General features: G+C 47.7%; 1 protein-coding gene across 1 annotated transcript in view; it reads left to right on the top strand.

Annotated features, from left to right (window-relative positions):
• The window catches only part of Acoxl (acyl-CoA oxidase like), a 286,003-nt gene that overhangs the window by 235,655 nt on the left and 24,657 nt on the right, over nt 1-25,691 (top strand). Inside the window, 1 exon segment of the mRNA XM_076833499.2 lies at nt 3,571-3,641. Within this exon segment, the coding sequence (XP_076689614.1) occupies nt 3,571-3,641 (71 nt within the window).

Genomic DNA, 25,691 nt, shown 5'->3' with positions numbered 1-25,691 from the left:
AATCAGTGAAGACAGGACTTGCCAGCCAGGGGCCTCCTGGTGAGGACACAGGGAGGCCCCTGCCACTAGAGAGGGCCGCCTGGCCCCAGGCACCCAGTCATGACCCCTCCAGTTGGGACTGCCCTCTGGGGTAGCTTCAGCCTCCATTTCTACCATCCTGAGAGGGGCTGGCTCCCTCTGCAGCTGGCTGAAGTGAGACCCCAGTTTGCGCCTGGATGCAGCCTTCGCGGGCCTGGCTCCCCCTCCCTGGGGAAGCAGGGTCTGGGTCCCCAGGGGGAGCTGGCTGGCTGTGGCGCCAGGTCCTTCTTCTCCCACAGGAGCTGCTCCATGCAGGGCCAAGGACAGGGACACAAAACAGTTTGAAGACATGAAGGCAACTGGCTCCGGGCTGCCTGGATGTGAGCGGCTTCATTCACCCCCAGGGCAGCTTTGAATTTCTAACTCGGGTTCCGCCTGCCTTAGGACCTCTGCAGCCCGGGGAGCAGCGCCCACCTCTGCCTGGCCCCTTCTTTTTGCAACTTTGTCCCACACCGTGTAAATTCTTCAGTTTGGACACCAAGCTCTTCCCTGGCCAACCTGGTCACCTCTAGACATGGCTGAGCATCAGCAGCACTTTGCCCACAAGAGGCCTCCACTGTTGGGACCAGGAAGGCACGGCATTGGGGTACCTAGGGGAACGCGGTGCAGGCTCCGGTGGCCCTCCAGGCAGCCCATGGAGAAGGCTGCAGCTGGAGAAAGGCCAAGAGAGAGAGAGAGCCTAAGAGAGAGAGAGAGAGCCTAAGAAAGAATTCCTGTTCCCAGGCCCTGGCACAGGGATCGAGAAAGAAGCCAAGAGAACATTGTGAGATTGGATTTCGGAGCAGGTGTGGTTCACATGCCAGGGTCAGGTGTGCCTCCTTACTTAGCCAGGGACTTCCAGTCTCCCCAGCAATATTCAAGCAGAAAACAGCAGATGGCCTTGTCCATGTGGGTTGTCGTGTCTGTCCCCCTGATTTGCAGCAAGGAGTCATGATGACATCTACTCCTGACATCCACTTCCCTGTCAGGCACGTCCTGCTGGGCAAGGTCCTGCCTTGCCTGCAAAAATGACGAAGGCAGGGATGGCTGGGGGGAGCTGGTGTCCCCACTGCAGCGCGTGGCCATACGCTTTTTCTCCCACGGGACCACACTTCACTTGCATTAGGTCACTTTTCCCCTATGTTCCCCACCCCCCCCAGGCCACTCGTTCTGTAAAGGTCTCTGTCCTCTCTGCGGGCTCACCTTCTCCCCCCACCAAGGACGGAGGCTCCACCAAGGAGGATGTGACTCTGCTCACCAGGTGAAGGCTCGCGGCCCGCTGCTGACCTGAGCAGCCTGCGGACCCCAGGGGCCATGGGTGTCAAGGAAGCACGTCGGCCTGCAGTCTCTTAGGGAAAACTGCCCCCGACAGACCTGAGCTGTGGGTGCTTACCCTGAGGCCCATCTCATTCTTACTGGGCACCCAGCCTCTTCAGGTGGAGGGACAGCGGTACCACAGACGCTTTCATTCTGAGGGGTGTCTCCTCTTTAAGGGAAGGAGGGGACAGGGCATGTCAACCTGTCAACAGTGATGCCCAGCCCACAGCCGTGGGCTGAGAGGGGCTGCCCAAGAGTGCCCATGCCCATTCTTTCTGCTTTGGGGACTTGCTGGACACCAGAGTGGTGTGAGGTGAGAGAAAAGCCTGCCATCGGCCTGAGAGCAGGTGTCACACTGACCTCTAAGGGAAGGGAAGCGACTGAGAGATGCGTTGCTCCCCCTCTGCTCCCAGGGTGGCTGGTATCCTCTGTGTAGAGGGTCCCAGGTACTTGTGTCCTGAAGTTCAGCCACCCCGTGAGGGAACCCTCTGTGGTGTGGCCCTGGGTTCCCACCAAGGCACCTCAGTCCAGCTCCACAGGTGGGGTCTTGGCTCTGGGCATGGGGGACATGCCGCTGGTGGAATGGGGTTTGAGCCAAGGCACAGGCCTGTCTTCTGAGTGCTCTCCTGAGCCAAGGCCACCACGTCCATCTAGCACCAAAGACTGATCCCAAAAGAGAAACCCAGTCTCCCGCGTGGCACTGCAGGGCGTGGACCAGGGAAGAGAGAGTGACCTGGAGAGTGAGGGGAGCTTCCTCGAGGCTCAGCAGGAGGTGCTGGTGTGACATTGGGCCCTGCACTGTTCTCTTATGCCCAGCCCTCCCTCTGTCCCCACCCCAACCCCAGAGGCTAGCACCGACTCTACAAGTGACCGAGGACCCGGAGGCCCAGCGAGGGCACGGGAGCCTTCTGTTGGTTCTGAGCACACTTTGGTTGGGTAAGAGCAGGTGATTGGACGTGGAAGAAATAATTAACATGAGAGTTGATGGGTCGCACCCGAGCGTCATGACGGAAGCAGTCTGGAGAATTGGGTTCTATAGGTCACACTGGACAGTGCTCTTCTGATGGAAATGCATTATTGCTGGTATAATCCTCTTTAAAACATCTGCGACTGTGAACGTGACATCTAGACCTCCTTGGGGGCCAAGACAGTGGACTCAGAGCTCCCCTCCGTCCTGAGGCAGTGTAGCTCTGTCTGCCTTCAGGGGTGTGTGAGGTCGAATGGACCTGGGGTGGTTGAGGGCTGTGTGAGACTGCTTGGGCGGCCCGAGGGGTTCAGGTGCAGGGCTGCGCTTTGCAAGAGCTGGGGCTGTGGCCAGCAGAGTGGCAGAGAAGGGCCTGCCGGGTGAGCACGGCTCTGAGGCTGATCCAGACAGGTTGATTCGGTAAAAAACTCTTGTCCCTGTCCAAAGAAACAGGCTGAAACCTGAGGGGGCAGAGCAATCATGGGGGCTCAGAGTCTGTATTGGGGCTGTATTGGGGATGAGAGTCTGTATTGGGGCTCTTATTTAGACCCTAATTAAAAACTGGTGCTCAGGACACCAGTTGGACTTTGGTGAAAGCTGGGTCCCACCAACAGGGAGAAGGGAAGGGTGGTTTATGGAAATGCTCTAGATTCATAGGTCTAGGGCTCTGCTGGCCCATTTCAAAGGATCACTAAAGCAGCTGTTTGTGGACCTTCCTGGGCCTCCCTCCTCATTCTGCTTGGAAGGCTGGTGGGGGAAAGATGGCTGATACATCTGGGGGAGTTGGGGGACTTGCTGAAGCCAATACGTGGGGCCCTGTTGTGTTGGAGTGTTGGAGCCATGGACATTGGGCTGGAAGGTGGAATTAAAAAGCTCAGCACTGCCAGGTTTTCCAAGGCAGGGGGGCCCTCCCCGTGGAGGACTTGGGAAAGGGTTCCATCTCTGGGGGACAGAATGGCCAGGCTGTGGCTAAACCCAGGAGCTCTGGCTGTTTGGGGTGGAGCTTGGCTGCTGGTCCGTGGCCTTGTGCTCTGATGGACTCATCCCAGCCAGGCAGAGAAGTCTCTGCGTGTGGGCCCTGACCCATGCAGGGCAGGCAGGAGTTCCGCCATGTCACGAGGAAGGGCAGAAGCAGCCTGCCTTCATGTCCGTCAGGACCATGAACTCTCCTGCAGGCCAGCCCTGATCCTTGTCTGCAGGAGGGTCGTTCACTGTCTTTTCTCCCCGTGCAGTGACCTTGGAGCAGTTCTCCCAGGCAGTGAGGCGCTGCCCAGACCCACAGGACCAGGCTCTGTTAATGAAGGTAGGTTACCAGATGAAGTACTGATTTCCTTAAAGCCTCTAGCATTTGTGTCACCCCGAGGAGGGTTCTGTTTTCACAAGCGGGAGTAAATTTATCATCTCTGAGTTTTGTGCTCCGTGGGGATACTCTTGTCATCTGCGGGTGGGAGGACTGCTGGTTAATGAGCACAACTGAGTGCAGACGTGACAGGAGAGTGGGTGTCACCTACGAGCAGGGAAGCTGTTGAATTCTCCAGAGGGCCCCACTGGTCTATTTAAACTCATCTGACAGTCTTGATTCTTTTAGCAGATTTATGAGGCTTGGCCAAATTCCATGTCTCCCTCTGTATTTTTTAATTAAGACAAAGGATTCCCTCCATTCCCAGTCTGCCACCTCCTTGCTATTAGATGCTTCACGTTAGCCGTTGGGATGGGCCTCTCGAGCCAGAGCTCCCTTGCCCGTGAGCGCAAGACAGATTTCTTCCCTTCTCGGTGACAACTATTTCCAAATGACGGGAGCAGAGGTGTGGGTGCCACCTATGCTTGGGCATGCAAGTGGCCTGCATGAGTTTCATCATTGCTTTGTCTTTGAAAGCAGAGAGCAGTGTAGAGCTGCCCTCCCAGTGTAGAGCTGTTAGGCGCCTATTTTCACCCAGAAACTGGGCACCCGTGTCTCCATGAGGTCACTTCCATTTCACGCCATCAGGAAGCTGTGTGCACCAGGAATTGAATTTCTTCACCCAAACACCAGCTTCTTTGCCAGGTGTCCTCTGACTTTAGAAATGAGTGGAAAAAATAAGGTGTCACCATAAGGGATTTTCAATTCATTTGCCTAAGATGTGATATTTTTGGTCAGGTTTTTCTTTTCTTTTCTTTTTTTAAGCTTTCAGTGATGCTAATTTCATAATCAAGAGGGGCTGTGGGTCCTAAGCTCTGGGTTCCTCCAGGAGACCGACGTCATAGCATGCCCACTTGGCAGTCCTGGGTGTCCGACTCAGGAGCTGGCGTGGCAGAGATTCGGCATGTGGGCATTTCTTGCTGTTCTGAGGTGTCCCACACCAGGCTCTCCATGCCCTGCCCTGTGCTCCTTCCTTCCCCTCTTTCCGGCCACTCATATTCAAGGCGATGGGAACACAGGCCTTTGGCTCTTTCTTCCCATCCTGTCCAGCATTTCTTCTGCTCCTTGCTCCTTCGTGCTTTGTCCTTGCTCTGCTCTTTCTGTCCATTGAGTCCCAATTTCAGGAGGCGAAACTCCTGTGCCCGGCTTGGTACTACCGTGAGCCCCACCTGAATGTTACGTGGGCATCTCAGAGGTGGCATGGGGCAGAGAGCAGAACCCACAGCCTGGCTCAGGAGCTCACCCTGGACGTGCCTCTAAGTGTCCTTGTGGTTACGCTACTTGGGATGCTGCAGCCCCCTGAGTGTCTTCTCATCTAGAGGGAGTGGGTACAAGCAGATGCCACCCAAGGGCCCTTCTTCCTCTCACAGTGTCTTGCCCTCCTGTCCCTCATGCTGCCCTGTGCACTTGTTTAGAGACTAAGCTAGGGCTTGGGAGAAGAAGCTAAGGTGGCCTGGGACGTCTGGGATGTACATGACATACAGTAGCCTGTGTCTTCCCCGTGGGTTTCTGCAGACCGTGGGACCACGGTCACCAGGATGATGTCTTCCGGTGTTTTCACAGTATTTGCAGATACTTGAACAGGCATCATCAAAGAAGTTTCACTGAGCAAAATGTGTGCTCAGTTCATATAGACCGAAACCAGCTCATGCTTTTTTTCAGGAGATTGAGGTTTTTTTCATGTCACCTTTGGGAGGCCACCACGTGGGTGGGACAGTGGTGTGCAGGATTTTTGTAGATGTATGTGAGAGCACTGGAGCGACAGTAGGCCGTTCTGACCGCAGTCACCTACTGTCCACTGTGCTGGCTCCAGTGCACTTTGCAGACTTTCTGTAATAAGTTTAAGATCTAACTCAACCTCACGAGAACCTGTTGGCAGTAAAAACAACGCTGGGCCAAATATGGTATTTTTTAAAATTATATTTTGCATACATATTGTCACATCCCTGTGTGGTCAGGTAATAGCCTCGGGTGGCTGTGAACCATGCAAAGCTTATTAGTCACACCCTGGTCTGAGGGTCCTGCTGGATGGACTCCCAGAATACCTGCTGCTCTGGGACTCAGCTTCCCCATCTTCCAAGCAGAGGTCAAGTCTATGACTGTCTTGAGGTTTTTCCCACCACTGCATCCGGGGAAGTGGCTAGGGAAGAGGTCCTGCAGGGCAAGCCTGGTGTCACTAGGGCTGCCTTCCTGCAAGACTTATTATTTGAACCATAGAAAATACTTCCATTCCACAAGTTACTGACTGGGTCCAATTCACTTTTATCCCCATCCTTTCCTGTTTATTCCCTCATTCGTGGTCCTTATGCCAATCAGTCTGTTTGGCCCCTGGGACAGGTTTCCCTGTCCCGGCAAACCTGCTAATCAATCCTCAGCTCCACCCACCACTCCCGCTGGCTGCAGGTCTCACCCATGGTCCAGCCATATCCAGGTGTGCTCAGTACATGTACACCCCACTGGAGCCATGGAGCACCCTGCCCCACTTCCCAGGGCTCCCGTCCCCCACCTCGGATCTGTAGGGTGGCCCATGGCACCTTCCCGTCCTGAACTGCTGCACCAGATCCATGTGTGCAGCTGTCCCCTGAGCACCTTCCAAAGCCATCCCTCTTCTTCCGTCCCAGAAAGAGCCCCTGGACTTGATCCCCTGGGGCAAGTTCGAGGCTCCACTTGGCCAGGACTGAGCACAGGTCACTTGTATCTCCCTCAGCCTTGTGCCCTCTTTTGATACAAAGAGAAGGCATGTAGCTGACCCTAAAGACCCTCCCAGCTCCACATCCTGAAAATACATGACTGGGAGCTGCCTGCAACCTGTGACTCTCCGTGTGCTGCAGAATCGACCTTGTCACCTCTGCCTGATTTCTGCCTTCTTCAGGCTCTGCCAGGTGAACTGGGAGCCTCAGTCCTACATGCCACTTTCTGGGTTCATTTATGGCCCCGACTATCTCTCCTTTGGAAAGAATTATTGAATAATTTATTCCAAGCAGGTATACTTCTGTGAGTAGAAGGGACTGTCACTAAAAATTCAGCTTGGGTGGCAGGCTTAGGCCAGACTGTTCCAGGCAAGCAGGGGCCAACCCCTTTTTGGGGTCAACCCCTTTTTGGGTCAAGTTCAGAATCCCTCCCTCCATCATCTGGCCCTACTTTGCCTCTCAGGCTTCTCTCCCAGCACTTGGTCCAAACCCCCCGCCCCGACTCCCACCAGGGTCATTTCCTCCTCATTGCACCTTCTTTGTAAGTTGGCAGTGGGCAGGGAGACGGACCTCTCAGTGCCAACCTGCGTCTGGACTCCCGTTCTCTAAACTGAGCATGAACGACGGCATCTCCTCCTTTTGTTCTTGCTCATCTGGGAGTTTCTGGCAGCAGCTGTTTGCGATCTGAGTAGGAGACAGCAGGTGGAGCGAGGCCCTCAGTTGAACTACCATTATCATTATCAGAGATCTTCACGGCCGGGCCTCCCTGCCTCCCTGGGTCAAGCTGGAGAAGTGAGCAGGATGCCTGGGGACAGTGGCCCTTCCTGGTGAATGCTGCTCCCCCAGCTCAGGCAACAGGAGGTAGGGCCCAGGGAGCTTAGGCTGTTGTGCGAGCCCTAGAGCAAGACAGTAGCACAGGGGCCAGCTCAGAGCCAGGTTCTAGCCCCAATGATGCTGGGGGAGGGCCCCAAATGCTCCCACGCTGCAGCTCGGGTGGAGGCCCAGCCCAGCCACACTACCCAAGGCCTCTGGCCAGAAGCAGCCCATGAGGGTGAAGGTAGGCGTTCTAGGAGGTGCCTCTGAGATCACACCACACTTACTGTGGAAAACAGCAAGAAAACAGCTGCTTGTGACAATAAGGAAGCAAATAAGCAGGTAGCGAGCCAGCCTGGCCCAGCCTGCTCTCTCACAACTTTGCTCCCAAAATGGCAGGTCTGCAGCGGGGCTGCCACCCGAGCACTCAGCCTGCTCCCTGTAGAGCACTGCCTGGCTGGTGGCCAGATCAGGATACTGTGGCCCGAGGGGACATGTGGAGCACTTTTCCTACCTGCTAGGATAGGAAAACCAGGGCTATGTGCCAGGCCCACTGGGCTTGGTGATCCTGGTCACCAGGTGTTGAGGCCCCGGTTCCCCGGGGAGGCTCCATCAATGCCCCCTGGGATGTGGAGGGCTGAAAGCCGCCAGAAGCTTCTTTAGCATTTCCTCCCACCCACAAGCATTAGTGCTGCCCCAGATGCATGGAGGCAGCTGGGCAGATGTGGGAGGAGGATCCCAGGCCTCCCTCCCACGAGTCTCTCACCACCATCGCCTGACCCCACGCAGCCGTTTTTCTGTCTCAGGATGTTCTGAGCAACCAGGCAACCTGGCTAAGTCCTTGTCCAACCAAGACTCCAAGCAACCCCACCACGACCCTTCAGCCCTCCCAGGTGACCCAACCCAGCTCCTTTCCAGAAGCAGGCGTCTCCCTGGCTGGCGGAATCCTGTCTGGAGCAAGGGCCTTCCCAGGGAGCGCAACGCCCCCCCTTACACGGAAGGAGCAGGCTGGGGAGAAGGGGAAGTTTCCGCATGACCGCTCCACTGCCTCACCCCGCTCAGGAGGCGAGGAGGCACCCAGCAAGCTGGTCGTCTAGTTTTCTTCAATTGTCATTGTCACAAAGATTCCTTCTGCCTCACTTCTCCCAAAGTCCTTCTCCCCCACCCCCCATGTCACCAGGCCAAGGAATGGCCATCGAGCGGCTGGGTGCCCAGCACAGGGTGCCCCTTGTCGGCCTCCTATTTAGAGGAGGCCTCAGTGCCTCCAGTTCCCACAGGGCACTCGCCGCCGCAGCCACCAAACCTCCAAGCAGGGCGTTGGGGGACTGTCCCAGCCCTGCAGGCGAGGAGCAGCAGCCATTTGAGCCTGTCAGGTGGGCGGGGTGGGTTTTTCCCTCTCTCCTGCATTCTAACTGCTCTCTCTTCCTTTTCTCAACACGTGTAGGTGGTAGCTAGTTTAAGCAGCAAACCTAGCAACCAATGGTTAAAAACAAATCCCTCCCGTCACACGCTGGCTGACTGCAACGGCCTTCTTTCTGCAGGCAGCCCCTTGCACGTACAAGGACTCCATCTTGGCCTTGGGCCCTAGAGAGGGTCCTCTGCCCCAGGCAGCCAAGGCTCCCTCTGTCTCTCCAGCCGAGGCCCATGGGGGCTGCCTGCATGTGCCCAGGCATGGCCAGGGTCACCAGTCAGGCCTCTGTGTAGCTGGTCATGGAATCATGCCTCCCACACAGAAAAAAAGGGTTCTCATTTGAAGCCTGACAACGTTTCCAAACCTGATCCAAAGTGAAGAGCCAGTCCATGTTCTGAATGCTGTAGACACAGAAGGTCAAGGTGGTCGGGGTATGTGGTGCTGAAACACATCCCTTCCCCCCATCACCTTCTTATTCCTTTTAAGCAAGAGGTACACAGAAAGAAGAGCGTGTGTGGCTGGTGGTGTTCCTAAGAGCAGGTGTTCAACAAATGTTGGCTGAGCATCTCTTATGTGCTGGGGAATGTTTGTCTAGTCCTGGGCTCACTCAAAGAATTCTGGTTCAGTGTTTGTGTTCTTGATAAGGGAAGGAGCTACTGATGCCATAGAAATCAAGTTTCAGACCCAGCCGTGCAGGAACAAATGGTTCTCTATGATTCTTGAACCTCCTTGACATGGGGACGCTGGAATGTCTCCCTCTTCCCAATTGGAGATCTCTCCATAAGTGCCAAGGTTCTGCAACCCAAACCAGCACCCCCAAAATCATTGTGGCAAGAGTCTTTGGTGTATAGAACTAACTTTTAACTCTAAAGACTATCTAATGGTCAAATGTCAGGCTCCATGATCAATAGACAGAAGATTTACTTACACCTGCTCTAATCATAACATCTATGAGTGCCTATGAGGTGACAGGCACTGTGCTGGGTACTAGGGAGCAAATATCCTAAGACATGGTCCTTGACTTCAGGTGACTCCCTGATGAATAGGTGAGACAGACACATCATTGTATCCTAATAGACAAGCACCTCAGAGTGGGCCAAGCGCACAGAGAAAGGAACTTAAGGATGTTAGGGGAACACCCAACTGAGCACCCTCCTCAACATGGATTTAGGGAGGGCTCTGCAGAGAGGCGGCATTTGAGCTAAGTCTCCACGTCTCTGCAGGAAATTCAATTTCACCAAGTGGGTGGGTTCCATGGCACTTAGCAGAGGTGTTGATGTGACAGGGTGAGTTCTGAGTTTTCCATTTATAGAGTGTTTCCGATGTACCAATGCAGGCCTTGAGAGCCAACTGCCCAAACAGGGGTCTCAGACAGCTGCCTCTCCAGAAGCTTCCGTCCCTGTTCTGTGCATTTCCCCAACTGACCTATAGAAATCTTGAAACTGCAGTATTCAGTATTCCTTCCTTGGGTTGGAAGACTTTCTGATTTTCCTGTGCAAATACCAGAAACCAGGGTCAGCTAAGAGTTGCTTTGGGGTTGTTTTGGGAGTATGGCCTCCAGGCAAGAGGCCAGGGATGGAGAAGGGGAGGGATGCAGAAGGCCTGGGAGAAGAAAGGCAGGGAGGTCTCCTGTCTGTGACAAGGGGATCTGCTGTGCTGTGGGACACTCTGCACTCCCTCCTGCTCCTCCATAAAGCTCTCCTTGTCAGGAGAAGTGGGCCACCATGTGGAGTGGCCTTCAGGTATCTGGTCACCAGAGGGGAGCACATGAACACACGGTGGCAGCAGTATGTGTGGACGTTACATCTGCTCTGACCCTTGACACCTCGTCTTCAAGCATCTAAATCCCTGCCTACGTGGAGAGCTGGCTGGAGAGCAGAGGTCCTCATATTTGGAAATGCAGTGACCTACCCTAGGCATAGAGGGCGCACTCCTCCAGGAACTCCTGCCCAGGAGTGACTGCAGAACCTGTGGAGGCTGTGCCTCCCCAACATCTGTCCCTGTTTGCTCTGTGTACAGATCTAGGGACCAGGTTTAATTTCAGGCTGAAGACAGGAAAGGAGGAAATGTCAGGAGACCCAAGAAAATCAGTAGAATTTGGTGGACATCGGGTATAGGAAACAGAGGGTGGAGTTTGGCCCTAAGAGACTATCGTTAGTGGGAAGAGAGAACAGAGCCTGTCTGGCACTTGTCAACTTTCCCATCTTCGTAGAGATGGAGATGCTGAAGTGCCCAGGGGGCACCTGTTTTGCACTCACTCAGCAGGTGGAGAAATTTCACCAGGTGTGGATCCAGGCTACCAGACATTATTGGCAGCCTTCCCAGTGGCCAAAGGGAGACACATTTCCAGCACACCTATAGTCCCAGCTACTCAGGGGAAAGAATGTTAGTGCTGAAGTCACACGAGAAGTCATGTGGACGGGCTGGGAAGGTGCAGAACCTAGCACCCACCCTAGGCAGCTCTCCACACACAACCAGCCACATCACACTCCAGTTAAAAACCGGAGATGTTGTGAGAGTGGATAATTTCTGCTCTCTGTGCCTGCCTAACTCTTCCTCTTGTCCTTACTAAATGTTAGGTGCTTTGATTTTGGTTAATTTTACAACATTCAAACATGTATTTTTTTAAGAAAGCAAAACACCATGGATACCAACTACAGATGGGGGAAAAGAGGAAGATTGGTCAGGTCAACGGCCTCCCTCTGCCAAAACCCAGAAAATGCTTGGCACACAGGAGGTGAGGAGGGGAAGGGGAAAACTAGTCTCAATTAGATGTCAGGAAAATGGTCGGCATGAAGACCCACCAGCCAACCACTGTCTCTTCCAGGGTCTCCCGAAGGAGCATTTTCACCTTTGGGGAAACCTGTCCTCCCTTATCTTCTGTAGACTGTCTAATGACAGGATGGGGATGAGGCCACCTGATGCGTTCCTTGTTGGATGGGAGGAGGAGGGAACAACTAGGAGTAGCCTGTTGATGACTGTTGGATTAATATTTTACATTTTGAAAAATCTTTCCCAGTAAAGATAGCCCTGAATAACAGGATTAAGCCAGTTGTATAAGTAAGGGAAGATTAAAAGCAAATGACCCTTGGATTGGGTAAAAAATGAAACTCATCTATATGGTTGGTACGTATTAAAAAATGCAGGCACCAGCTGCCGGGGAGACAGAGTGGACACGCTCATCCCTAAGAAGATGGCCGCTGCCCAAGGTGGTGCACACCTGTAGTCCCAGCTACTCAGGAAGCCAAGGCTGGAAGATTGAGAGTTTGAGCCCGCCCTGGGCAACAGAGTGAGGCTCCATCTCAAATATAAAAAGACTAAAGGCAGAGATTAGAAGATAGATAAGCTAGGAACTTCCTGTCCCAAGAAACAACACAGCAAGAAGTTCTTTGTTTGCCTCGAATAATCCTAAAGTGCTGAGGGAGCCGGCGACCTGGAAAAGGACACTGCACACAACAGGAAAGAATGAGAAGGAGAGGGACAGGAAAGAGACAAAGGCTTCTGAGAAGTAACTGCTATAGTCTAGCCAAACACCACAGGAAATCTGTGGCCTCGCTTTCACCCAAGCCAGGAAAAGCCAGGTGGGAAGTGTGGACTTCCACACTCACAGGATTACAATGAAGTAATGCAACTCCATGCTGGATTGTATCAGAGGAGGCCAAAGAAATAGTCTCAGAGGATAGATATAGAGTATAAAGACTGCTGGGCGCCGTGGCTCATGCAGCTCAGGAGGCTGAGGCAGGAGGATCACAAGTTCAAAGGGAGCTGGAATTTTTATCTCCACTGGCAGTAGCAAGACCTCCCACCCCCTGCCCCACTACAGTGTCTTTGGGAAGCACCTGCAGAGCTGGACTTCTTACCCAGCAGTCACAAGCCCCTCCTCCCAGTGATGGAGGCCTCTCCCTGGCAGTGTCAGCAGAAGTCATGTGCCTCCTCCCCACCTTGCTGTCAGCGGCTGCGGTGGACTCCCTCCTCCTGATGGAGCAGAAGCACCAGAAGTCAGCCAGCTCAAGACTTACACAAGAACACAATCACATCATAGAATATCCAAAGTGTACAGATGTCTGCCAAAATCACTCGTAATACCAAATCCAGGAATATCTCAAACCAAATGCAAAGAAGACAACAGACAGCAACACCACGATGACAGTGATGCTAAAACAATCTGAGAGAATTTAAATCAGCAGTATACAAATACTTCAGTGGGTAATTAGGAACATGTTTGGAAAACAGTAGAAAGTATCACCAAAGAAATAGTCTCAGAAGACAAATAGAAAGTATAAACAACTGGTGGGTGCAATGGCACATGCCTGCAATCCCAGCGACTCAGGAGGCTGAGGCAGGAGGATCACAGAGGCCAGCCTCAGCAACTTAGTGAGGCCCTAAGCAACCTAGCAAGACCCTGTCTCAAAATAAAAAATAAAAAGGGCTGGGAATGTGGCTCAGTGGTTAAGCACCCCTGAGTTTAATCCCTGGTACAAGAAAGAAAGGAAGAACAGAAGAAAGGAAGGAAGAAAGAAAGAATAAACAACTAAATGGAAATGTTAGAACTGAAAAAATATAAAATAAAAATCTCAACAGCAGAATGGAGAGGCAGAAGATACAACAGTAGAAATTAATAAGAAAGAGAAAAGAGATTGAAAAGAAAAAGAAAAGGACAGCTTTGGGGACTTAACAGACTACAACAAAAGATCTAAATTTGTGTCACCAGGCTTCCAAAGGACAAGAGAAAGGAGGTGAGTCTAAACAGTACAAAGATATAATTCCTTAAATACCTCAACTTGATAAAACACCTATGCCTACCTGTGGAGAGCGGTGACAGTGATTGGGAGACTGGTGTCTGAGGTTGGGGTCCCTGATGACTTCATGGCTGTGGCATGCTTGGTGCCTGGGAAAGTCTCTGTGCAAAGGTGCAGCATGTCTGGCGGCTATGGCGATGCTCTTCATGGGGAGGCTCTGTGCTAGAGTCTTATCAGTCTTGACCTGCTCTCAGGCACACAGCTCCTAGGAATGAAGGCACTCTCTTGCTAAGACAGCCACTGTTTCACCAGTTCTGGGCTCCTGAACCTGCCCACCTGACAGTTACTTTAGACAAGGGACTTCCTTGAGAGCTACACAATGCTCCTAACATTGCACACTGAATGTGATGTGGTCACTTAAGGATATACAATGTAACACCTATATCAGCTGCTAAACAACTATTCAGAGAGAAGTGCAACTGTAGAATGTAACTGAGGAAATGGCTGCAGAATGTTGTAACTCTGGAACTTTCATGAATACAAAGGTTGATGCTTGCAGTCTTCAGTCTGATTAATGAGACATATATAATAAAGATTGCTGGTGTAATTCTTGAGACCTGCTTCTCCATCAGAGAGCAGCGCTCCACCCAATCCCAGCTGTTTTTTTCAGGATCTGCATATGTGAGTCTTATTTATTCCAATCTCCCATCACCCCTCATGGGAACCTGCTAGTTTGGCCGCTCTGGTCGAGGCGCCTACAGATTCAAGAAACTAGGCTGCAAATTGGATAAACCCCAATAAATTCATCACACCAAGACACATCATAATTAAAATTCTGAACACTGAAGACAAAGAAAACTCCTGAAAGCAATGAGATAAACGTTTTGCCCATAGGAGACAGTAATTCAAAGAACAGCAGATTTCTCATCAGAAACTGCACAGGCCAGAAGAAAATGACAGGACATGTTTAAAGCATCAAGAAAAAAAAAAAATGACTGTCAACGGAATCCTCCATCCAGTGAAAATATCCTTCAGGAACTAAGAGGTAATCCTGGCGTTTTTAGATGATGGAACACTCATGGAATTGGTCTTCAGGATCCCTCCACTACAGGAGTGGATACAAGTCCTTCAAGCAAGAGGAACCTGATGAGAGAAGAAATCAGAAAAGAAGGAAAACACAATCAACCAAGAGTGTGTTCAGTAAGCTCTCCTCCTTTGGGGTTTTCTAAATTGTGTTTGACCATTAAATGAAGATTATGATACTGTCTGGTGTGATTCTAAGTGAGTATAGATGTGATTCTAAGAGAAAGTTTTGGACAATTATTTTGTAAATAGGGAGGCTAATAGGATGGTATGGTAATAAGGGTTTTCACCTTGTGCTCAAACTGTTGAAAAGTAGATGTGGTCACTTAAGGATATACAATGTTACACCTACATCAGCTGCTAAACAACTATTCAGAGAGATGTGCCACAAAATAGCATGGATAATAAAAAAAAAATGGAATTCTGAAAGTCATGCAGCGTAAGGAGGATGAAACAGGAAGGAAGGACATAGTACGAGAAAAAAGGGCAGCCCTAGCCCTACCATTTCAATCATTTTATTAATTCAAAATCTTCTCGATGAAACAAGTTAAAAACAGAGTTGATCAAAGTGGATTAAAAACATGAACCAACTATGTGCTGTCGACAGGATGAGTTTGGCTGAAAGTAAAATGATGGAAAATGGCATACCATGCAAACACCAATCAAAAAAAAGCAAGAGTAGCTCTGTGGATAGAAATCACAAAGGAAATCACCAGAGACTGAGGGACATTCCCTAATGACAAAAGGGTCAATCCACCAAGAAGTATAGAAATGCTAAATGTGTGCATCAAACCTGAGATCTATAAAATATGTCAAGTTCAAACTGATAGAACTCAAAAGAGAAACAGAAACCCACATCATAGAGACTCACACCCATCTCTACCAACTGATAGAACAACTAGACAGAAGATTAAAATGTGTTCATGCACAAGATCTAATTGGCGTTTACAGAGTATTCTAACTAACAGCAGCAGTCGACTCTATATTCAAGTGTCCGTGGAACATAAGTCAAGACAGACTCTAACGTGAACATAAGGAAAACTTCAAACAATTTTTTTAAAATCTCAAAGGAAATAAAAATACAGCAAAAAGAATAAAAAATTAAAGTACAACATATCAAAGTGGTGGATAATAGTTAAAACAGTGCTGAGAGGGGAATTTATTGTTTCCCTGAAAATGAGGAAGAAGGAAAGAAGGAAGGAAGGGAAGGAGATTAATTCCTGGAATTAGTAAACGAGTTCATGAAGGTCACAGACACAAGATGGACTTTACGAAAAGACTTATTACATTTCCATTTACTAGTAATGAACACCAAATTTTTTTAAAAAGATAATTTTTCAAAAACTAAATACCTAGGTATAAATCTAACAAAACACCGCAGGACTTGAATTCTAAAGAGCTACAAAATTCTGGGAGCACTGATCAAAGTAGATGTGTATGAAGGGAAAGGCATCTCTCAGCCATCACCTGGGGACATCAGCAGAGGAGGATGAGACTTCTCCCCCACATCAATAATAATGTAATTCCCGTCAACATCCCAGCAAGACTTTTCTTTATTGCTGTGGGCAAATATTCTGAAATTTATATGTAATGGCAAAGAAACTAGAATAGTTAAAACAATCTTGAAAAAGAATAAAGCATCAATCCATCCAGTCTCAAGAAGACAGCCATGCTGGCAGGTGCATGCACACATAGACCAGTGGGACAAAACAGGCGCAGACAGATGTTTCCCAACTGACTGTTGATGGAATGGCAAAAGCAATTCCCATGGAAGAAAGATAACCTTTCCAACAAATGGCACTGCAGTACTTGGACACCCAAAGGCAAAATGAGAGGGGAAGAAACCAAGCACGGAGGGGGCGTTAGAGTTAGTAGGAAGTTGAGTTGGGATCAACCCAATACTGGGTTGTAAACAATGAGTCAGGGAGAACCTGGCCGAACGCTCTTCCCAAGAGCCTTGCCTTTGGCGTACAGTAGGAGTGTGGCGCTAAGCCAGTGTTTTAGTGAGCTTTCCATGACTATAACAAACACCCAAGGTAAATCCACTTATAAAGAGAAAAGTGTGATTTTGGCCCACAATTTTGGAGGTTTCAGTCCCAGATTGGGCAGATGTGTTGCTTTTAGGCCTTTTGTGGGGGAGCAGCACATGACCTAGAACTATGCGGGGGGAAAAGACAGGGCAAGAGAGAGAAAGAGCAAGGGCCAAGGTTTCCAATACCTGCTTCAAGGGTGCATCCCACCAGAGGATCTCCCACTAGGTCCCTCCTCTTAGAGGCCCCGCCCAACTGTGCCAAGCTGGAGACCAAGTCTCCAACACATAGGCCTTGGGGGGCATTGAAGATATGAGCTACTGCAACCCATCTACCCAGTGGGCAATGCAGGAGCTCCCCGGGAGCCCCGTCCCTACCCGCCAAGCTGTGCTTCCTGAACCTGCTCATGGCCACCGAACAAGGCGAGGCCTGTGCACCCTGACACCACAGGAGAAGGGCGAGGCCAGAGCATGGCAGCACAGGCCTCAGCAGCCAGCTGTGTGATCCTCGAGCCACAGGAAGGCACTGCCCTGTGGACCTTCCCTCAGGGTCCAGAGCATCAAGGCCCAGCTGTCCCCTCTGCCCAAGCCCACTCAGTATGCCATAAAAGGAGGTCCTGGGTTCCCTTCCCCAGACATTTCTCTGTCTCCTTGGGGCTTGTTGATTTGCTTCCTGCGGATGATTCTCTGTGCTGTTTGCATCCCACCATCTAGGGAGGCCCAGATGCAGCTATTTAGTTTTTCATAGGGCAGGAAACAGCCATGGGTCTGCCTGTCTCTGACCTGTACCTGCCCTTTGCCAAGCCCTGTGTTTGATCCCCCGTGACATGTGGCCCGTGGTGCATATGGCCCTCATCACCTCCCCGTGAGGAGGAGCAGTCAACTCTGCTGCAGAACACATTGGCACAGAGAAGCCAGCCTGGGCTCCTCGGGGTCCAAGAACCCCTCCTGGCTGGCTCTCCTGCCTCCTGCACACCCACCACCCCATGACAGTCCTAAAGAGGGGTTCTACAGACACTGGAGATACCACAGGGATGGGTTTGTTTAATTGGGAAATATCACCAGGCAGTTGGGAAGACAAAGAGACTTTGATCCTGAGCAACCTCCTGGGGGATCAGAGGAAATGCCACCAAACTTGATACTCCCCTGCCCTGCTTTCAGGTAAAATATCAATAGGACCACCTCACCTGGGGAGACTGGGCGCACCTGGATCTGAGGACTGGGAGGGGAGCCACAGAGGAGCACGACTCAGGTCGGGCCCAGTCACTGCCCCGTGGCAGAGAAGGCCCTGAGAAATTGCAAAGCCGATACTTTTTTGCTAATGCCGACAGAAACTCCTGAAAGTAGGAGGCAGCGCCACTGCCCATCCATTTTCTAAGGCAGTAATGCAGCTCCCCAGTGGCCCGGGTCTGAAGTCGCAGGCAGGCACTTCATCACTGCGAGGGAACCGGCTGCTGCTGGGGAAACCCGTCCTGCTCTCACTCTGGGCTGTCCAGGCGGTAATAAGCTTTGTTCATCTTGTCTGACGCTGGAGGACCAACTCGGTCCTTTGGCTCCATCTTCCAACTTATTATGCAGCGCGGGCTGTGGATGTGGGCTGCCTGCTCGGCATAAATCACAGGCAACCTCCCTTCCTGTGGTGGTCCCAGTGGGCTCAGCTTCCGGGGAAGCAGGGCTTTCTGAACTCTTCATTTCCAGAAGTGTAAACTGAGCCCCTCCCTGCCATGCTGAGCTAGGCATGGGGAACTCCAAGATGCAGGAGCCTCCGCTCCTGCCTTCCTGATCGGGTTGTGGTCAAGGACGAAGTCACGTGGCCAAATAATCACAGCCACAGGCGAGCATGAACCACCCAAGTATGGGAACTCCAGAGGGGAAGAAGCAGCATTCAGTGGAGGGGGATGGGGACAAAGTGACAATACGGAGGCCCTCTGAGAATGTACCCTTTCAGATAGAGTTTGCCATACCAAAAAAAAAAAAAAAAGAAGGTGGAGATTGGACGACGTAGAAGATGACACATAAACTCCAAATACAGTCACATGTCGTCTTAAGCAGGAGGGACTCATTCTAAGAAGTCATTGTTAGGCAATTCTGTCTTTGTGTAAACATCGTAGAGTTGCTTACACAGACCTAGATCGTATAATCCAGTCACTCCATGTGGCTCTCTGTGCAATCAAAGAGATTCATGAGCCTGCTGCCGGCCTCACTGTTTCACAGTCAGTTTTTTTTTTGTTGTTGTTTTTTTTGTAAGTAGAAGGAATGCATTCCTTCCTAAAATAATGATGGAAAGTATAGAACAGTAGGTACCTAACCAGCAACAGTCATTTGTTAGGAAGATCAAGTGTTTTGTACTGTACGTAATGGCACATACATACTTGTTATGGCTCAGATATCAGGTGTACCCCCAAAACTCATGTGTGTGACAACGCAAGAAGGTTTACAGGAGAAATGACTGGGTTCTGAGAGCCTTCATCTAATCAGTGCCTTAGTCCCCTGATGGAGTGACTGAGCGGTAACTGAAGGGTGCCGCTGGAGGAGGTGGGGCATTGGGGGCGTGCCTTTGGGGTATGGATTCTGTATCTGGTGAGCGGAGTCTCTGTTTCCTGATCATCACGTGAGCCACTTCCCTCTGCCACACTCTTCCCTCATAATGGTCTGCCTCACCAAGAGCCAAGGAGTGGAGCCGGCTGTCAATGGACTGAGACCTCTGAAACCGTGAGCCCCCACATAAACTTATCCTCCTCTAAAATTGTTCCTGTCAGGTCTTTTGATCGCAGCGACTAAAAGGCTCATTAAAACAATGCTCTCTTGTGCCTGGCAGCACAGTGGGTTTTACAGCAGTGTCACCGTGACTGTGTGGGTGAGGCTGTGTTAGGGTGTCTCTAGTGTCCCTAGGTGATGGGGTTTTCCAGCTTGTTTATGATCCACATAGGGGACCACATGTGGTCTGTTGTTGTCTGAATGTCATTAGGTTGCGCATGACTTGGAGTTTTTGACCTTTCTCAGAGATGTCTGGTTCTATCAATTTTGACGTGTGTAGATTCACGTAACCACTCCCACAATCAGGATATCATGTGTCGTAGTCGGCTTTTTTGCTGCTGGGCCCGAAAGACCAGAACAACTGTTCAGAAAGAAAAGTTTAGTTAGGGACTCATGGTTTCAGGGGTCTCAGTCCATGGAAGGCTGGCTCCATTCCCCGGGGCTCAAGGTGAGGCTGGACATCATGGCGGGAGAGTATGGCAGAGGGAAGCAGCTCACATGGTGATCAGAGCAAAGAGGGACTCTACTCCCCAGATACAAATATATACCCCAAAGCCACGACCAGTTCCCCGCTCCTCCATCCACACCCCCCACTTCAGTCATCACTCAGCTCATTCCTATCAAGGACTGATTCACTGATTGGGTGAAGTCTCTCAGACCCCAGTCATTTCTCAGAACCTTCTTGCATCGTCTCACACATGAGCTTTTGGGGGACACCACATCCAAACCACAACACCATGCCACTAAGCCATCCTAAAAAAAAATGCTTAATGTGGAGGCTTTATAATCACCCTCTCCCCCTTCTGCCAGCCCCTGGAAACCCTGGGGTCAGGTCTCCATCACTAGTTCTATCTCTTTGGGAATGGAAGGTGCTGATTGTGTCCAGCTTGACTGTCTGAGCAGAGCTGCCCTAGGTGTCGCGCACAGGTTGCTATATGCACACACACACTTTCACTTCTCCAGACTAGAGCTGCTCAACCGTGGCACCTCAGTTTGGACCTTACATGTCCCTCTGTGTTAAAGACTTAGACCTCCTTAGTGCTACTGGGAGGTGGTGGAAACTTTGAGAGGTGGGGACTATTAGAAGGCTTTAGATCATGGGGTGGGGGCACACCCTGGTAAGGGGACTGTGGAACCCTAGTCTCTTTCTTTCTCTCTTTTGGGTCCCAATTATAAGGTGAACTGTTTTGCTACATGATGGGCTCCTACCATGATGTGCTCCCCACCCCACCAGAGACCTGAAAGCAATGAGTCCACCTAATCATGGACCGAAACCTCCAAAACTATGAGCCCAAATAACCCCTTTCTCTTTATAAATTGATTATCTTGGGTATTTGTTACAGTCCCAGAAAGCTGACTAATGCACTTGGCACATCCAGCTTTGAAATTCTGGACTGATAGTTTATTGTGGGGGCTACTCTATGCATTGCATTATACTGTTGATGTCATATTTAAGAATTCTTTGTTTAACTTCAGGCCCTGAAGATTTTCTATCATGTTTTCCTAAAAGTTTCATAGTGTGAGTCAAGATTTGCTCATCTTTTAACTACTGAAATTCAATTGTTTCAACATCGATATCCATTAAATTCCTTTTGCATCGCTGTAAAAATTACTTGGGCTTATTTGTGTGGGCCTATTCTATTTTATTCATTTTATTGATGTATCCAATCCTTGATTATGCCATCTTTATAACTGTAACTTTAAACTAATCCTTAAAATCAAATAAGGTAGTTCCTCTGACTTGATTATTTTGCAAATGTTAGCTATTCTAGTTTCCTTTTTTTTCATATAAATTTTATATTTCTGTTGAATGTTTGAGCAAAAAAATTTTGCTGTGATTTTGATTTCAAATTGTGTCAAATCTATGGATCAGATTTTGATTGGAATTATGTCAAATCTATGGGATAATTAACAAATGTACTAGAGCAACTTACAATCCATTTTGTTGGTTCTTTGATTTCTTTCATAAGCATTTTTAACCTATATGAGCCTATTTTTTGTTGCTAATAACACAATACCACAGTCTGGGTAAGTTATAAATAAAGAGGTTGATTTGGGTTCATGGTTGGGTCCTAGGTTAGTGGGCCACATCCGGTTTGAATACAGTTTTTCCCCTTCAAAATTAATGTTAGAGTTTAATCCCCATTGTGAGGTATGTTCTTGCTGGTAGAGTTCCAGAAAAGCACAGAGCACTGTAAGTGATAGAGAGTACATTTGTGTATGTGTATCCTTTGATCTCTCTTTCTCTTCGTAGAAAGCCACCAGTGTTCAATAATGAGGTCATCACCTTTACAACCTTATTTAATCCTAATCACCTCCCAAAGGACTCACCTCTGCCCATCAGTCAGATTAGGTTCCCACCTTTGTAATACCTCACAATGGGGATTAAACTCTAACATTAATTTTGAAGGGGAAAAACTGTATTCAAACCAGAGTGATATCTAAGTATTTTATTTGGGGGGAAGTTATTGTAAAATGTACATTTTTTTAAAAGTTGGCTTTCTTGTTGTGTGTTGCTAGTATCTAGAAACATAATGATATTTTATGTGTTAATCTTATGTCTTGTGATTTTGCTAAGCTCACTGTTCATTCTAGAGGATTTGGGGTGGTTTTTTTGGGGGGGAGGGGAGAGTTCTTGTGACTTTTCTATGCAAACAATTATGTTGTCTATGAGTAGTTTAATTTTTTCTTTCCAATTTCTATGCTTTTCTTTTCTTTTTCTTGTTTTATTGCATTGGCTAGGACTTCCAGTATGATGTTGAATAAAAGTGATGAGAATTGACACTAGAAATCAATAACATAAATTGTATCTTAGGCAGAATGTACTCAGGTTTTGTTTTGTTTTGTTTTTGCCACTAAGTATTGTTTTATCTGCAGGGTGTATGTGTATGTTTTCTTACTCTTGTGGGTATCCTTATTCAAATTGAGAAAATTCCTTACTATTCCTGTTTTCCTATGAGTATTTTTAAAGGATGAATGAATGTTGAAATTTTTAAAAATATTTTTTATTGTAGATGGACATAATACCTTTATTTTGTTTATTTAGTTTTATGTAGTGCTAGGGATCAATCCCAGGGCCTCACACATGCTAGGCAAGTGCACTACCACTGAGCCAAACCCCTGCCCAGCTTTTTCTACATCAATTGATATCATAATATTTTTATTTTCTTTCTTTAGGTTGTTTACATGATGAATTACAATGTTGCACTTTTTAGCATACAATTTATCCTGCAGTTCTAAAACAAAGTCCAATTGGCCATATGGTATATTATTCTTTTTTAAATTGTTGCATTCATTTTGTTAATAGTTTGAAGGCAGGGTTCTGTCTATGTTCATGAGAAACACTGGGCTTTAGTTTTCCTTTTCTGTACTATCTGTCTAGTTTTGTTACTACACTAACGCTGGATCATAACATGAATTAGAAAGGATTCCCTCCTCTTGCATTTTCTGGGAGAGATTGTATAGAATTGGTGTTATTCCTTGTTTAAATGTTGGGTAGAATTCTTCAGTAAAATCATCAAGGCCTAGTGATTTCTTTTTCACAAACTTTTAAAACTATAAATTCAACTTCTTTCATTTTTATGACTATTTTTGTCATGCATTTCATCTTGTATGATTCTTAGCAACATGGTATTCCAGGAATTGCTTCATTTAATCTAAGTTTATAAAATTATTCATAGCTTTTCCTTCATATCCTTTGGTCTCTTTGGGGCTGCAGAGCTTTCTCCTATTTTATTCCAAATATTAATCATTGGTATCTATTTTTATCTCTGTAAACTCGTTAGAATTTTATCAATTAGCTTTGTTTTTTTCATTTATTTTTTTCTATTTTTATTTTTATTAATTTCTCTTCTTATATTTGTTTTCTTTTTGTCTAATTGTTCTGGTTTTATTTTGTTCTTATTTTTGTAGGTTCTTGAAGTGAGAGTTTAGGTTATTGATTTTAGACTTTTCTCCTTTACTGTTTTAAGCATCTCCTGTTATAAATTGCTTCTGAGAACAACTTTCCTGGCACCCCACAACTATTTATATGCTGTGTTTTTATTTTTAAGTAGTTCTAATTTCTCCTGAGACTTTTATCTTGATCCATAAATTATGTGGTTTAATATTCAAGTGTTTAGAGATGGTCCTGTTATCTTTAAGCTCTTGAGCCCTAGTTTAGTTCTATTATAATTATGGAACATAACATGCACTATTTACATTTCTTTACTTGTTAAAATTTTTCTTATGATTCAGGATATGGTCTGTTTTGGTGACTGTCTCATGTGCCCTTGAATGAGTATCATGCTGTTGTTGGGTGGAGTATCAGTCCAATCAAGTTGGCTGATGATGTTGCTCAGTTTTTCTGTGTCCTGCTAGCATTCTGTCCATCAGCACTATTAGCTGGCACCCTCAGTTCTACAGGTGAGTGATAGTGACCCCTCCACTCACACTGGAGGACTCGTCTACTTTCCCCCTGAGTTCTGTCTGGGCTTCGTACCATGGATTTTAAATCTGTGTGTGCATCCACACTTAGCCTTACTATGACTACTTGTATCAGTAGCCTTTTTATCATTTTGTGATTCACTCTTTATCTACGGAAGTTGTCTGGTTTTCCTTTCTCTGAAGCCTGCTTCATCTGATGTAAGTTCCTGTGGATTAGTTTTTGCATAATATTTCTTTTTCAATCCTTCAACTTGCTTCTACCATCATATTTGAAGTGATTTTTCTTAAATACAACTTTTTAAGTTCTTAAAAGATTCATTTTGAAAATCTCTGTCTTTTGATTAATATGTTTAGACTAATTACATTTAGCATGATTACTGATATGATCAGACTTAGGACTGCCTTTTTATTGTTTATTTTCTGTCTGTTTCCTTCCTTCATTCTTCTGTTGTTTTTTTTTAAACATGTTGCATTCATTTTCTATGATTGCTTGATTGCTTTAACAAATTACCATAAAGTTGGTGGAATAAAACAAACAGAAATTTATTCTTTCATAGTTCTGGAAGCCAAAAGTCTGAAATCAGTATCACTAGGTCAAAATCACCATGTTGGCAGGATCCTGCCTCCTTTGAAGTCCCTGAAGGAGAATCCTTTCCTTGATTCTTCCAGGGTCTGGCAGCTGCTGGCATCCTGGACTTGTGAGCAGCCCTCTCCAGTCTCTGTGGTCACACTGCCACCTCCTCTAGAGTCCATGAGGACACATGTGTTCACAGTGGGACCCACGCAATTATCCAGAGTAACCTCTCCACTTGAAGAATTTTAACTTGATCACACTTGCAAATATCTCTTTCCTCATAAAGTAATGTTTGCAGATTCCAAACATTATAACTTGATCTCTGTAGGTGACTATTTTTCAGTCTATGATACACACCTTTTTTTGGACTACTCAACAGATCTTCAGAATATCATTTTGATTTCTCCACATCCCTTTGTACTTACCTTTCTCTTTTTGGTGGTTGTTCTAGGGATTATGATGCACATACTTAGCTTTTATAGTCAAGCGAGAGTCAACGCTTTGTCTCTTCAGTTGGAAGGTGGCAGCCTCGCCACCCTAGAGTTCCTTTGTCCTCCTTACATGATAGGTATCTTCTGAGCCCATACATTGAGAACCACAGCAGACAGCATTATAGGTTTTGCTTTCAATCATACTTTAAAAGAATTCAAGAAAACAATCGTCTATCATATTCACTTTTTTTTTTACCATTTCTGTTCTCTTCCTTCATTCCTGATAGACATTTTTTTTTTATTTCTGTTCCTTCTTCCTTTTTTTTTAAGCAGGATGTTTGTGACAAATCTGTTTTTCTTCACTGGCAAATTCTTTATTTCATCTTTATTTCCGAAGGACATTTTTACTGGACACAGACTTCTAGGTTGACAGTTGTTGCTTCCCATAGATTACAGATGCTGTGCCACTTCTTTCTGGCCTCTGTAGTTCCTGGTGAGAAATCTGCTCATTCAGATCATTGTTTTTCTAGAGTTAAGGCATGGTTTTTTTTTCTCTGCTGTTCAGCGTTATTTTCAGCTTCCCTATCTTGGATTACGTGTCTGGATGTGGATTCCTTTGTACTTTCTCTGGATTCTCTGAACTTCTGATGTCTGCACATGGGCACTATGTCTTCCGGTGCTTTTCATGTCCCGCCTTCTCTCTCCTACCCTCCCATGATTCCAGTGACATGGAACTTCAACCTTTCCTTCTGGTTCCAAGGCTGCGGGTGTTCCAGTCTACTTTCTCTCTGTTGTTCACATCAGGTAATTTCTAAGATTCTATTTCTCTATCTTCTAATTCATTGATTCTTTCTTCTGTCTCCTCTGTTCTACTGTTGCACTTTTATTTTGATCATCATAATTTTCAGTTCTAACATTTTTTATTTGGTTCACCCTTATATCTTCTGTTTCATTACTGAGACATACTGTTTCACATTTGTTCCAAAAGAGTGTGAGATTATT

Source organism: Callospermophilus lateralis, chromosome 14 (genome assembly GCF_048772815.1).
Source record: "Callospermophilus lateralis isolate mCalLat2 chromosome 14, mCalLat2.hap1, whole genome shotgun sequence".
Taxonomy (NCBI): domain Eukaryota; kingdom Metazoa; phylum Chordata; class Mammalia; order Rodentia; family Sciuridae; genus Callospermophilus; species Callospermophilus lateralis.
Note: the sequence above shows the minus strand (reverse complement) of the source record. Positions and strands in the feature narration are given on the sequence as shown.